This window comes from Rhinatrema bivittatum, chromosome 6 (assembly GCF_901001135.1).
Source record: "Rhinatrema bivittatum chromosome 6, aRhiBiv1.1, whole genome shotgun sequence".
Lineage (NCBI taxonomy): Eukaryota > Metazoa > Chordata > Amphibia > Gymnophiona > Rhinatrematidae > Rhinatrema > Rhinatrema bivittatum.
Window position 1 is genome coordinate 208,762,314 of NC_042620.1, and position 15,847 is coordinate 208,778,160.

A 15,847-nucleotide genomic window follows, 5' to 3' on the forward strand; every position below is an offset into this window, starting at 1 on the left:
TTAATAGACATCCAAGAGACATGGTGGAAGGAAGATAACCAATGGGATAGTGTTATACTGGGGTACAAATTATATCGCAATGACAGAGAGGAGCATCCAGGAGGCAGTGTGGCGCTTTGTGTCCAGGATGGCATAGAGTACAACAGGATAAACATTCTGCATGAGACTAAATGCACAATGGAATCTTTATGGGTAGAAATCCCTTGTGTGTTGGGGAAGACTATAGTGATAGGATTATACTACCATCCACCTGGCCAAGATGGTGAGACAGACAGTGAAATGCTATGAGAAATTAGGGAAGCTAACCAAATTGATAGTGCGGTAATAATGGGAGATTTCAATTACCCCATTATTGACTGGGTAAATGTATCATTGGGACACGCTAGAGAGAAAAAGTTCCTGAATGGAATAAATGACAGTTTTATGGAGCAATTGTTTCAGGAACAGACGAGAGAGGGAGCAATTTTAGATCTAATTCTCAGTGGAGCACAGGATTTGGTGAGAGAGGTAACGGTGGTGGGGCCGCTTGGCAATAGTGATCATAATATGATCAAATTTGATTTAATGACTGGAAGGGGGACAGTAAGTAAATCCATGGCTCTCGTGCTAAACTTTCAAAAGGGAAACTTTGATAAAATGAGAAAAATAGAAAAAAACTGAAAAAATGTGCAAGAGGCGTGGACATTGTTAAAAAATACCATCCTAGAAGCACAGTCCAGATGTATTCCACACTTTAAGAAAAGTGGAAGGAAGGCAAAACAAGTACCGTCATGGTTAAAAGGGGAGGTGAAAGAAGCTATTTTAGTAGTGCATTTGTAGCAAACTGACCAATATAATGCCAAGCACAACTATCTCCTACTTGTATTCACTACATGACATGACAATATATTCATTCTTGAAACCCCCAGAGTTGTAGTGCAGTAACAAAGAAATCCACACTGCTGTTGCCTGGACTATACTAAGAAGGCGCCGATTTAAGGATTTTCCCGCCTCACCCATTTTGTTTTTATGGGAAAATGCCTTGAATAATCAGACCCTATGAATGTTTAATTCAAAAAACGTATAACCCACTATTCCTTAATTCACAGCGAGGTTCAATAAAAACATACAAGGACTAGCACTTTTCATAAGTATTAAATTCACATAAAGGTAGATTTTCAAACCTCCATGTGGGCGTCCATGTGCACTCAGTTGCCGGTACGCTCACATGGACGCGCCGATTTAATAACATGCGCGTCGACGTGTGCATGTTATAAAAATCCGCTACCTGCGCACACGAGTAAAGGAGCAGATTGGGAGGGAACTTCCTAAACTCCCAGCTAATCTGCCTCCCTTTGACCCTATCTGCCCCGACCTCTAAAACCTCAATGACTACCTTGCTTTTTTTTTTTTAAACTTGCCCGTAGACCAGAGCAGCAGCAACTTGTGTGGGCCGGTCGGCTCCCAGCGTGCGCTGTCCCAGCCCGCCCCCCCCTTTTTCTTTCAGCCCTTCTCATGCGCGTTACGGGAGATATGCGGGTGGCTGCGGGCTTCCGAAAATCCGCGTGGCCCAGCCCATGCACGTATCTCCTCGATTCTGTGCGTGCAAGGCTTTTAAAATTCTGACACTACTGAATAAAGAAAATCCCTCCCAGTGCCATCTTAAAGTACAGATCTCTATTCGGGCACCAGAGATCGAACGGCTTTGCCTGCCATCGACTGATCCAGGGCGCATTTGTGAGGGAGGAAGACTTGAATAAAGTGGTTGGCTAAGATGCTTTTCTCCTGGGGATCGCAGGCTGCTTGAAACGAGGCTCCATGGCCAAATCACCCATTCCCAGATCTTTCAAGCTTTCTAACAAAGTGCCCATGATCCCGTACCCTCCTTGCTTGTTTACATAGAACAACGCCACTAGATTGTTTGGATCAGGACTCTCATCTCTTGTATGTAAGGGTTTCTTTGCAATGCTATATGGGCCATCATGTGGCTTTGTCCTCTTGCCATCCTCCCATAACTTTTGCACAGCTAATGTTCCCCAGTTTCAGAATTCTTTTAATAAAATATGAGGCCTCATCGGGACCTTCCACAGCAATTTCCTTAACCCACGGCTACTGACTTTGGAGGGATGACTCGATCACAACTTGTGATCTTGGTGATGACAAACAATGTCCACCTTAAAATAATGGACACGAATGCCCACTATGTCACTGGGGCTGACCGCTGCCATTGGTCGGCCTCAGTGACATAGTGAGGGCAAAGGGCCGTCGGCGCCATTTTGTTTACTGGCAGCCGACGGCCCAAGCCCAGGAGATCGCTCCCGGACCGTTCCTGGACCCCCGCTGGACCACCAGGACCCTTTTGGCAGGTCTTGGGGGGGTCAGGAGGGTGGGGGGTTGTAGTAAATTAATTTGGCAGGTCTTGGAGGTGGGTCAGGAGGGTGGGGGGTTGTTAATTAATTTAAAGGGTTGGGATGGGGTTTTGTTTGGTGGGGGGGAGGGGTTCCCAGAGAAAGAAAAGTTTTCTGATCTGGGGAGTGGACCGAAATGGCCCTCCCCAGACCCGAAAACAAAATGGGGAGAAAAAAAAAAAAAAGCTATGCACTCCCCTAATTTGCTCCATAAGATGCACAGATGCCCAGGAACAGAGCCGGTTTAGCACAAATTATTATTATTTTTTTTAATTTCCCCCTCTGAATCCTAGGTGCGTCTTATGGTCAGGTGCGTCTTATGAACAGAAAAATATGGTATTTTGATTTGTATTTTTTTTAGACAGCAGAGTATGAAAAATGTACCAGGGTGTGAAGACTTTTACAAGGCACTGTAATTAAAGGGCAAACTGTATATCCATGTACCTCCTCATTGTCTGCCAGACCAATGCCAGTGTCAAAGTTTCATTTCCATCATTCAGATCCTGTCCACCAATGCCAACCAGAGAGAACTTGGCTGGATGCTTTCCTAGATCCACTGCATAGTTGCAGTTTTCCAACTACAAAAACAAATGTCTTATTTTAACAGACTCATTACAAAAAAGAAACACAACAAGCTATTAAAATAAAATTTTGCACCATCTCATAAAGTGGAGATCATTCCTTGTCTGAAATCTAAACATCTGTTCTTGCCAATTTCTTTCCAAGCAGAATTTGATAAGGAACAAACTGATTTGTTAGAAAAAAAAGAAAAAAGTTATGTTTACTACATTAGGAGCTGATGTAATAAAACCTGCACTAAAATTAGAATTAAATTTTAGTACATGTTTTACTATGAGCACAAGGCAAAATGTCACAGCTTCTAGAGATGTGGTAAGCTAATAGCTTGCAAATGACCCATGAGTTTGAAAAAAAAAAAAAAAAAAAAGGGGTGCACTAAACATAAAAAGAATGCTTCCCCCTCCCTCCCCACTCAATTTACATGGAGATAAAGCAGAGTTGCTTACCTGTAACAGGTGTTCTCCCAGGACAGCAGGATGTAGACCTCATATGTGGGTGATGTCATCAGACTGAGCCCTGTCACGGAACACTTTTGTCAAAGTTTCTAGAACTTTGACTGGCACACTGAGCTTGCCCAGCATGCCATAATCCCTGTAGCCACAGGGGTCTCCCTTCAGTCTTGTTTGTAGCAAAAGGTGCGAGTGAAAAAATAAATCAACAAAACTGTTTTGGACCCAACTCTGCAGGGTGGCAGGTGGGTTTCGTGAGGACTACATCCTGCTGTCCTGGGAGAACACCTGCTACTGGCAAACAACTCTGCTTTCTCCCAAGACAAGCAGGATGGTAGTCCAAACATGTGGGTGATTAGCAAGCTACAGGTTAACTCATATTTAAATTGGACCAACAGCATACAACTTGTGCAACAGGCACAACAACTGGTGTACTGTTGGGAAAAATGAGGCAGACAGAAAATCAGAGCAGATGGATGTGGAAGGAGTTGGGATTATACTGGAAATAAGTTCTTCAAGACGGATTGGCCAAAGGCAGAGTCCTGACGTTCTTCCTTGTCCAGGTAGTAACGTGCTGCAAATGTGTGAAGAGAGCTCCATGTTGCAGCTTTACAGATGTCAGCAATCGGTACTGAACGATAGTGTGCTACTGACGTTGCCCATAGCTCTGAGTGCACCTTCACTCATCCATGGAGAGGAAGGCCTGCTTTCTCATAGCAGAATTTGATACAGTCTGCTAAGCCAGTTGGAGAGAGTTTGTTTGCCCACCCAAACTCCCAGTTTGTTTTTATCGAAGAAACAAAGAGTTGGGTGGATTTCTTAAGGACCTCAGTGCGGTCTAGGTAAAATGCAAGTTCATGTTTACAGTCCAAGGTGTGTAAAATTATCTTGCCCTGGTGAGAGTGAGGCCTTGGGAAAAAGGTGGGCAAGACTATAGACTGACTCAAGTGAAAGTCGGTTACCACCTTGGGAAGGAATTTAGGGCGAGTACGAAGGACCACTCGGTCATGGAGGAACCTTGTATAGGGTGAGTATGTGACAAGGGCTTGTAACTCACTGACCCTTCGAGCAGAGGTGATGGCTACTGGGAAAATAACTTTCCATGTAAGAAATTTAACATCACAGGCATGTAAAGGCTCAAATGGGGAACACATGAGTCTTGTAAGCACGTTTAGGTCTCATTCGGTAACTGGTGGCCGTAAAGGGGGCTTAAGTTGTAGTAGGCACCTCATAAACCAACTCACAAGGGGTTGTACTCTTTATTGGGGCATCCCCTACTCCCCTGTGGTACGCTGAGATGGCACTGAGGTGTACCGTACCAAGGAAGTCTGGAGACCAGACTCTGAAAGGTACCAGAGATAGTCTAATAGAGATGGAGTGGGGCAGGAAAAGGGGTCGATACATTTTTGAGTGCACCACGTGGTAAATCTATTTCACTTAGAAAGATAGGATTTTCGTGTGGAGGGCTTTCGTGAAGCTACAAGCACTTGAGAGACCTTAGTTGAAAGACTGAGCGGTTGTAGGATCAGGCTTTCAACATCCAGGCTGTGAGGGATAGGGCTTGAAGGTTCGGGTGATGTAACATGCCGTGGTTCTGAGTTATGAGATTGGGCGCTGTGCCCAGGCGAATGGGTTCTCGGATGGAGAGGTTGAGAAGCAAGGGAAACCATACTTGCCGAGGCCAATGAGTATCATTGATCCCCTGTCCAGCTGTAGCTTCACGAGAGTTTTGGCTATTAGTGGTATCGGGGGATACACGTATAGTAGGCCTGCGTTCCAGGGGCAAGCGAAGGTGTCCATGGCTAACGTGTTTTGTCTGTTCAGGGAGCAGAATCTGTCCACTTTGTGATTCAGTTCAGATGCAAAGAGGTCGAAGGTTGGTTGACCCCAGCACTGGAAGATTTTGCTCGCTATACAGGGATCCAGAGACCACTCGTGGGGATGGAAACATCAACTGAGGTGATCTGCTACTACATTCTGTATGCCTGCCAGATAAGTGGCCCAGAGATGCATGGAGTGTGCAAGGGCCCAGGCCTGCGCAGCTTCCTGGCAGAGCAGATAAAAGCCTGTTCCTTCCTGTTTGTTCAAGAACCACATTGCAACTGTGTTGTCTGTATGAGAACAGTTGTGTGAAAGGCAGTCCTTGAACGCATATAGAGCATAATATATGGCTCAAAGCTCTAAGAAGTTGATTTGAAACTTTGCTTCGAGTTGTGTCCAAGTAGCCTGAGCTCCCAAACCTAAGTTGGATGCGTCTGTGGTTAAGGTTACTTTTGGAACTGGTTGCTGGAAGTGTAGACCTGTCAGCAAGTTGGCTTTGTTTGTCCACCACAGAAGTGAGAGGGCAGCTGGTCGGTTACATGGATCTGGGATGAAAGAGGTTGAGTGGCTTGGAGCCACAGATTTCAAAATCCTTTGAGTTATTCTCATGGCTAGCCTGGTCATAGGAGTGTCGTGGACCATGGAAGCCATGTGGCCCAGGAACATGAGGAATTGATGGGTTGAGGCTGTTTTGTACGTGCGCAGAGATGTAGCCAGTTTGGAGAGTATGTCTGCGCGGTCGTTGGGCAGGAAGGTCTTTGCAACTGTGGTGTCCAAATCTGCTCCGATGAAAGTAAGGAGGTGAGATGGATTCAAGTGGGATTTTTGGTAATTTATCAGAAATCCTAGAGAGTGTAGTAGATTCATAGTGAGCTTCAGAGCGTGGAGAGCTCCTTGCTTGGATCGACTCTTTATTAGCTAGTCGTCCAGGTAAGGAAACACGTGGACGGTGTTTCTGCGTAGATGTGCAGCAGCCACTGCTATACATTTTGTAAACACTCGAGGCGCTGAGGCCAGACCGAATGGCAAAACTCGGTATTGAAAATGTTTGTGAAACACTATGAAACGCAGGTATTTACAGTGGTGTGGGGATATGGCGATATGTGTATATGGTCTTGAAGGTCCAGAAAACAGAGCCAATCTCCTTGTTGTAGTAGGAGAAGCATGGTGCCAAGAGACACCATCCTGAATTTCTCCTTTTAAAGGAATTTGTTGAGATTGCGGAGGTCTAGGATGGGGCGGAGACCGCCGGATGTTTTTTTGGAATCAGAAAATAACATGAGTAGAACCCTCTGCCTCTCTGCACCAGGGGGACAGCTTCTATAGCCCTAGTTCGCTGAAGGGTGGAAAGTTCTACCTCTAGAAGCAATGTGTGGTCTTTTCGGGCCCACAGTGGATCGGGTGGAAAGTCCGGGGGTACTGTGAGGAAGTTTAAACAGTATCCCTGGGTTACGATGGATATTACCCACTGATCCGTTGTTATGAGGTGCCAATTGTGGCGGAAGTGGTGCAGACGGCCTCCTACAGGTATTCCTGGGCTTGGGTTTATTGGCGATTGGCTGCTGTTCTCTGGAAACATATCAAAATCCGGAGGCTGGACCAGCTAGTGGGGCTGGCTATGCTCTGGGTGCTTTGGGCTGGCGTGTATGTTCCCTTTGGGGGGCTCTAGCTGGTCTTGCTCGAGATGCAGGAGGATAGTACTTGCGTGAGTGGTAAAATGGCCTTCTAGTATCCCTTCTCATGCTTTTGCGGGATGAGGAGGGAGCATCCATACTGACTGTAGACAATTGACATAGCGTCTCGTGGTGATCCTTCAACCGGTGCACTGCGTCCTGTATTTTATCTCTGAAGAGATTATCTCCAGTGCACAGGAGCTCAGCGAGTTTATCTTGGACCTCAGGTCTTAAATCAGACTCTTTTAGCCAAGCCCATCTTCTAGCACTGATTCCTGTAGCTGGCAACCAGGAAGCAGTCTTGAAAGAGTCATATGCCGCTCTTACTTCATGCTTCCCTGTGTCGAATCCCTTCTGGATGATGGCAGTCAGGGTTTCTTGTTGCTGCTGAGGCAAGGAGTCTCCGAAATCTTGGACTTACTTCCACAGATTTCTTTGGTACTGAGTTATATATAGTTGGTAGGCGGCAATATGGGATACCAACATGGAGACTTGGAAGATCTTCCAACCCAGTCCAGGAAATTCTGTTCTATACCTGGGGGAGCTGAGGAATGTGGACGCAATCTCTTGGCCTTCTTTTGTGCGGATTCAACCACTACAGATTGATGAGGAAGTTGTGGTTTTTGAAAACCTGGAGCATGTTGCACCAGGTATGTGGCATCTGTCTTCCTGTTGACTGGTGGGACAGTGCCAGGATGCTCCCAAAGGCGGTGAAGGAGATCCAACAAGACTTCATGTACTGGAATGGCCATAATTTCCTTGGGGGCATCAACTGTAAAACCTCAAAGGTCTTGTGATGGGTGTCCTCCTCTGTCACCAGGTTGACGGGAATGGTCTCAGACATTTCCTTGATGAAGTTTGCAAAGGAAAGGTCTTCAGGAGGAGATCGCAGTCTCTCTTCTGGAGGAGAAGGCTCTGAGAGCAAGTCCTCTGATGTGGACGTATCTGTGTCCACATCCTCCCATGGATCATAGGGAGTCTGATGTCGAGATCTGGAAGGAGGGGGAATGTCCAATACTCCAGGGCGTGTGGGCATCAATGGAATTGAGGGGAACGGAGGACGTTTAGGCCTCGAGAGCCCTGATGGACCTGGAAGCGGTTCTGGCATTGATGGAACTAGAGTTGGACTAGAAGTTGTGTTGTCTTCCTCAGAGGAGCCCGGAAGAGGTATCGGGAGCTGCGGAAGTCTCGATGGCAGACTCGGTGCCAATGGAACGGGCTGAGTCGGAAAAGCACCGATGAGGGTATTGAGTCAGTCCAGCAACGGTGCAAACATCGATGGTGCCGGTATGGGGGCCGGCATCGATGGCGATTGCAGGCTTCGGAAGGCATCGAGGACTGCCTGGTGGACAAGGACGTCCAGTTCCTCCCTGAAAGCTGGTGTGGATAGCGCAGCTACAGGGGGAGGCAGGCTAGGCATTACAGGCCCTTTCACAGGAGTTTGTGGAGGCTCAGTAACCGGCACCAATGTCGGTTGGGAATGCCTCGGGGTCTCAGGTGCAGAGGAGGATGGGGGCTCCTCTGCCTGGGCCCTCTTCGAAGGCAGCTCGATGGACATCGATGGCGCTTCAATGTTGGTGCCGGTGATGATGTTTCCCTCGGTGCTTGGTCCGGTCTTTCCCTGGCACAGAGGATGACGCTATCAATGTCCTGGATGGCATCTGTGACGGACGATCACCGTCCCCCTTGCTGCTCCCGGCGAGGTTTGTCAGTGGATGGACGTTTACTCGCTGGTGATGACTGGGCAGAAGTCGATGGGAGTTGATTTTAATTTGAAAAGGAGACTCCATTTTGACAAGACGAGCTGCCTTTTGGAGTCATTTGTGCGCAGTCGGGACACCGGTGGACATCGTGCGATAAGCCCAGGCACAGGACACACACTGTATGAAGGTCCATGATGGACAGTGTTCACGGACACTCTGGGCACTTTCTGAACCCGGTCGCCATGCCGAAAAAAAGGGCGCGAAACGGTCTGTGACCTGTGGGAACCGATTTGGTAAGACGGCAGGAACTGACCGGAGACATGGGGAAAGTACTCACCGAGCGTCGGAGGGAACGGAGTGCGATGAGCGACCCATTAGGGAACTTTTAGAGAAGTAAACTTCAAACTTTTCCGTGAGGAAAAAAGGTGAGAGAAACGTCACAGATCTCCTAAACTGCGAGGCAAACTGCAGCACGGAAAAAAAAAAAAAAAAGAGACTGAAGGGAGACCCCTGTGGCTACAGGGATTATGGCATGCTGGGCATGCTCAGTGTGCCAAGGTTCTAGAAACTTTGACAAAAGTGTTCCGTGACAGGGCTCCATCTGATGACATCACCCACATGTGACGACTACCATCCTGCTTTGTCCTGGGAGAAAACGGTGAATCTGCTCTTTAAAAAAATGGAGAAAATATGAATAACTTCATAAAAATAAAAGTAATGGCCATAGGCCATTCCCAACCCTCCCCCACTGTCCTTTCCCAGTCAGTCAGTGAAGAGACCAATCAGTGGCCAGTCAGTAATGTGAATAAATTAATATTAATGCCAGTATAGCTGAGAGCAGCAGCAGCCTGGCAGAAGCAGCTAATGTGTCGCCCTCCTCTGGCTGGGGAAGGGAAGGGAGGTTTGAGAACTTAGGTGCCCTGGCCACATCTTTGGTGGGTGGCAGGGAGTTCACTGCTCAGTCTACTCTACTGTGGCAAGTTTACTCTTGCCCTGATCCAGGAGTTACATTTCCAGTGATAAAAGGGACCTGTGCACAAAGCTGTCTAACCTTCAAGCCCACCTCCTTGCAATGCAGGGTAATAGCTAATAAGTTCATTGCCTTGCGGTCTGCATAAAGATTTGCTAAATCCTAGCCTTGCTTTTAAATTCCTGTTTTACTGCGTGTTTTTTTGGCGCTAAAACCCCACTACATAATGGGATTATGTTAGCGACAAAAAATCCATGCTAAAATGGCAGTAAAAAAAAAAACTGTGCTAGATTCAGTGTGGCTTATTACATCTTAGTGACATTTGTGAACCACTTTGGATGGCGTTTAAAAAGGCCGATTTACAATTTGTCTTGGGCAAGAAACACCAGAAAGGATGTGTCAATGTAATCACAATGCCTTAAAATTTAAAAAACTACGGCTATACAGGCAAATTAAAAAATGTAACTTGTAACAGTTTTTAGACTAAGATGATGCAAAGATTTCTGTTTAAGATGAACAGCTTGAACAGACACAAATATAATACTTTTAAAATTCACAGTCTATTTTATTCCTGTGTAGTGATTTTCTTTTCGTTGAACTATTTAAACAGATTCTAAACAAACAAAAAATGAAAAGTAGAACTTGTTTAAATGTTCTTACCTTTTTCATATTTGCCCCAAGTTTTGGGTATGGCGGTTTGTTAACTTTGTTCCAATCAACGGAAACGTTGATCTTTTCGTATAGCTGTAATATGATCAAAGCATCTTGAAGGTCACTGTAAATGGTTAGAAACAATGAATGTACTTTCAAACGGAAGCACAGAATTCTTGCAGAATTGGACTCACCTTACAATCTGCGCATTCTGACACTTCTACAGTAATCCTGTAGATTTGGAAAGCGATGAGTATTGTACATAGTACTGTTGTATAAACCAGTTTAATGGGGCCTTCTCTTACTAGGCACCTTGATGCAATAAGATGCGCGCTCGAATTCAGCGTCGATTTTCCTAACGTGTGTGCAGCCACATCCCCTGGGCGCCCGGGTGCAGTATTTAAGCGAGGAGATGAGTAAAAAAAGGGTGCGCCAGGGGATAATTGTGCGTCCGTACCGCTCAACCGCATCGGGCACTCAATATGAGCGTTTGTTTTTATCCCGCTTCTTTTGTTATTTTGCTGAGGTTGCTGAAGTGTCACATTAAGCACCCCTCACTATGGACATCTAAATTGTGCGGCCATAAGAATATTTTTTTAAAATCAAAAGCCAATATACATCTTTCCTCCACTACACGCAGTAAATTAGAGTGTCGCAATGATACTAAGTAGGACGACACACTTTGTAACACAGACGACCGTATTTCTATTTATTTCTTTATTTCTCCTGAGCCCCTCTGTCTTTAAAAGAGGTAGCAAAGGAAACAAGAAACACGAGAACAGCAGGAATCAGCAGATTTACAAGCTGCCAGCAGGACAATGCTGGAGCCAATTTCAGCTCCACTGCGTGTGGATGCAACTCGAGCCGGGAAAGTATGACTCCACTTCCTCTGCATGCATAAACCCCATCCAGAGCACTTATTGTAAACTTACACAAACATACATTTCTTTCTGGGATTTCATCTCGCCACCTATTCTGTGTGTGTGTGGTTTTTGGTTTTTTTTTAAAGGACAAAGGGAGGGCTAATTAGAAGAGAAGGCTGCTTTAAAACCCAATTGTTCTCTACCCTGGCCTTGGGAAGAAACCAGCCAGTCTGGTTTTCAGGATGCCCACAATGAATATGCATAACAGATTTGCATAATCAGAGGCAGTGCATGCAAATATATTGCAAGGATCCTGGAACGCAGACTGGCCAGCTGGTCCCCAAGGACCAGTGCTTTAAAACCACTTCAGTAATTTAGTTCCCAAATAAGTCAATGCTTTTTGGGGTTTTTTTTTTTTTAATGTTCCAAAGGTCAGTGCTGAAAATGATTTACACATTTACAAATCTTATTTAAGTGTTTGCTGGGTACTGTTTTTAAAATCAGTTTTCATGACCTGCCTTCAAAGAAGATAAAAATGTTTTAGCAAAGTGGAAAATAAATGGAGACCTACCCATACAGATGGTTTACATGCGGATTTACCCCAAGAGAGTTCATCCAGTTACGGAACGTTCTTTCCTCACGAGTCTCCCCTGGTTAAAAATTTTAAAAAAAAAACAAAAAACCCAAATCACCCAAACTTTAGTTCACACTGCATAAAACAGAGAAATAAGTTCATTGCTGCGGCTAACAGGCCAACTTTACCCAAACAGAACATTTTAAGGTCCAGATGATTCCCACCAGTGAGACAGTTCTGCGCCATGCATTGCCACGTGAGGAATTCGGACTTTGGAACCACCTGGGCACCTGGCTCGCCAGAACAGACTACAGGGAACATCTAAAATCAGGAGGTCAGCAAGCCTGGTACTTGTGCCAAAGCCTTCTGGCCAGCCCGCCACACTCTCCTGAATGCCGGCAACGCAAGCAGCTTCAGAACCTCATGCTAACCTCATGATATGCAGTTGGTCGGTGAGTTTTGAAACTACTCGCGGTGCTGGCATTTGGTAAGGAGTGGGATGTGGACTTCTTAAGAAAAAAAAACCCTAGATAAGTTTTATACGCAAAAAAAACAAAAAAAACTTCAAATTCTGCCAGATGACTTAGGAAGTCAGTGAAGGTATTGGCATCAGTAGTGCCTATTATGATGGCTATATATATATATATATATATATATATATATACACACACACACACACCAAAGTCCGTTTATATTGGCACAAGGGAAAACAAGGTATATTTGGTAAGGCGTGCCATGCCAAAGGACGCAGGTTTGAGGACATTCATGGCCAATTCTCTTTGGGGAGTTTCTTCCAGCAGCAGTCGTTTCTCCCTTTTACCTCTGCATACCCGTCTCTCTCAATAGGGGATCCATCCATGGTGGTGGATGTTTCTTGGAGGGAACCTCTGTACGATGCGACAGTATCACTGTGCGTAATGTTGCCTTTTTTGAGGGGGGGGGGGGCAGGTGGGGTGGGGGGCAATTGACCTGGAAAAAAGGTAGACTCTCCGATCTAAAACAAAGATTTTTTTCCACGTGCGGTCAGGAGAGGTTGAAGAAAGATTAGGAATTCAGGGCAATGATCTACTGCGATGCTTCAATGTTAGCTTAACCTTGGAAGTGTTCAAACAGAAAAATATTTGGTTTATTATTTGCTGCCAGCATTTCCCTTTTTACATTTTCCTAAGGCTGAGATTTTCCTAAGGGAGATTTCACACTCGATCAACAGATAAGCATGAAGAGGAATAAATATCTCCTTAGCACCATCTTCTGGCTAAGATTAACATTCAGCTGAAATTAAACTGCATTTTTGAAGTTTTCACTATCATAGAAGGATTTGGGTAGGGGAATTAGGGTGCTTGAAACAAGGCACATATTTTATAGTAAAATTCACCGGCTACCAGGGATCTACTTAACCTTCAATAGCCAGACATGACATTGCTAAACACGTCTGGCAGCTACGCTATGAGCATACCGCCCTGGAATCCCCATTCCCCATCTCTAAAGGATTTAACTACTTTACAGCACAATGATTAAAAAACAAAACAAAACAACCCAAAGTCAAACATCATGTTGTAATCAACTACTAAAGCCATCCTGCAAGATCAGTAATTACACTTTAGTGAGAATGAGCATCTATAAACAAACTGCATTCCTAACAGAAACAGCAATCTTTCACCTAAAAGAATACTTGCATCTTTATTCATAATTGCCTGTGGTGAATTTTAAGACAATTCTTACTGAAATCTACAAACAGTTTTAGTTGTATTCACATTTATTTATTGGCTGTCTAGTACCATTACATTTTCTCATTAATATATGGCAAACATATGATTTAAAGATGATGTACACAAGTTCTCACCTTCCAGTAATGTCCAATCAATCTCCTGGTTCTCGGGTTTGGTAAGGGCCGGGTATTTGTTAAAAAGATTAGCCACAAAAGCCAAATTCAGTTTAGGATTACCGCTGACAACATCAGCAGGTGTGACGAACTGTCTGCAACCCAGCCTATCTGCCTGCTGAAGCATGTACTCTGCTCTCTTCAGATCATCCTTTTCCTGTTGATTGAAATAAGCACATGTGAGAAAGCACTGGTGACTGCCATATTTGAGTGCATTCATTTCTAGTGATAAATTAGCTTTATAAAAATTCTGGACCCCAATTTGGGCAGTCTATAGCAGCTGACAATCCAGGTGCACTGAGCTATAAATGATCCACAGATCAGTTTGCTGAACAAATCAGCTGGAAGATGGAGAGACAGCACTAGATGTATAGGGACTGCCAAGATCGCAGCAATCTTTCACTCATGATGAAAATGCTCAAGCCTAATGGATGAGTGTAGATGTTTGTTTTGGACCCAGCAGTTTCCTCCTCCTTCTCCTTTGGACCTCCAGCAATCAGAGCCAGGGTTGGGATCCAGACACCATGAGCCTTCACCCACAACCACCAGAGACTTTTCCCCATTATCCCCACACAGCGTACCTAGTCTGATCATTGCAGCAACTGTTTTGGGCCAGTGGCCATGCACCAGGGCTCCTTCCAGAACTTTGCAATCATGAGCCCTGAATCTACCACTAGATGTCACTTGTGAGCAATGATCATAATTGCCTTCCCCTAAGGACTGTGAATGCTGCCTCTGCAGCACCACCCTACACCCATCAGGGAGTGGAAGATCCAGCCTGGGGATCAAATCAGGGCCCTTCCACATCACAGTGGACATCAGTAACACTGAGCCAGCCTAACATAAAATTATTTTATGCTAAGATCCACAGAGATCTCATAAGTTAAAGAATAGCCTAAACATTTATATATATCTATATACACACACACGCACAAATATTTACCATTAGAACTTCTGTTCTAGATATTTATAATGTTCAATATTAATTTGATTTTATTTTTCTATGTAGATGCATTAAAAAATATATTTTGGGGATATTTCTCTCCAGTAGCCCATCTTCACCACACACACAAAATCTATGCCAATGCTTAATATGCTGTTCTCTTGTCCTACCACTCTTTCAAGTGTCCCCTCCACCTTGCTCATTCCTCACTTTCTCCTAGCACAGATGCTTGCCATCGAGAAAAACTATGTAGTGGAGGTTGGGAAGGAGGAGGAGACAAGACGCCCATTGGCCATCAAGAACTTGTGCAGCTTAGGAACTGTCAGTATGAAAAAGACAGAACAGCAGGTCTAAGGCAGACAAAGGGAACATGGGAATTCCTTGTGTTTCTTTAATAAACTATTTCATTCTTTTTGCATTGGGAGTATTGAGAGTTCATCATTTCAAAAAAATAGACACACACATACACAGGGCACCCTATTTATGGGCCCAGTACAAAACATTTTTCCCATAGATACAATATGGGAAGAATCTTTCAGTGTCCTATTGATCCTCCAGAAGAGTATGAATTTCTAAAAGATTTCTGTTAATATTGCACACCATACTTGACTCCGTATCATAAGAATACATAACATGGAAGCACCTTATTAAGAAACAGTGAAGCACATACAGCCAAGACAAGCAAGGAAAATCTTGCCACCTGACTGTACTTAATCAGATCTACCTACCTCCAGCAATTAACAGGATCGTCAACTTCATCTTTATAAAAGCCTTTCCATTCCCCCCATCCCATTTTAAATATAAGCATCAACATTCACATATGACAAGGCAGCTAAAAAGGATAATTTAAGAAATTGGAAAAAAAAAAAAAGTTTCTTCCCTTCCCTCAATCCTGATTTGCATTTCTGTTGATTTTTTTTTCAACAAATGGCTCTCCCTTGCTATTCTCCAAAGATTCATCCTCCATTTTTGCCATGTGGCCTGTGCTCACCACTGAAAGAAGCCATTTCGTGTCGGTTGGGCTTTATCACCTTTGTGTGTTTTACTTTAATCAGCAACATGAAGAAAATGTCATGAGACAACCAGAACAAAGTATGGAAAATTGGTTCTTACCTGCTAATTTTCATTCCTGTAGTACCACGGATCAGTCCAGACTCCTGCGTTTTGCCTCCCCTCCAGCAGATGAAGACAGAGAAGTCTTAGTGGACTCTGTCCTAAACCTTGAGGTACCACCTACAGTCTGTCAGTATTTCAAAGTATCAAAGCAGAATGATCCAAAACCCGACTCAACTAGCTATCTGCTATAACTGGGGTTTTACTTCCATAGAAACCAGGCTAACTAACCCAAACGG

General features: G+C 44.6%; 1 protein-coding gene across 5 annotated transcripts in view; it reads right to left on the reverse strand.

The window, feature by feature from the left end:
- The window catches only part of PLS3 (plastin 3), a 228,319-nt gene that overhangs the window by 20,636 nt on the left and 191,836 nt on the right, over positions 1 to 15,847 (reverse strand). For all 5 annotated transcript variants that reach the window (XM_029606503.1, XM_029606506.1, XM_029606505.1 and 2 more), the window contains 4 exons: positions 13,514 to 13,709; positions 11,668 to 11,746; positions 10,243 to 10,357; positions 2,832 to 2,965 (listed from right to left, as the gene is read on the reverse strand). In XM_029606503.1, coding sequence (XP_029462363.1) covers positions 2,832 to 2,965; positions 10,243 to 10,357; positions 11,668 to 11,746; positions 13,514 to 13,709 — 524 coding nt within the window. The remainder of the gene's footprint in view (positions 1 to 2,831; positions 2,966 to 10,242; positions 10,358 to 11,667; positions 11,747 to 13,513; positions 13,710 to 15,847) is intronic.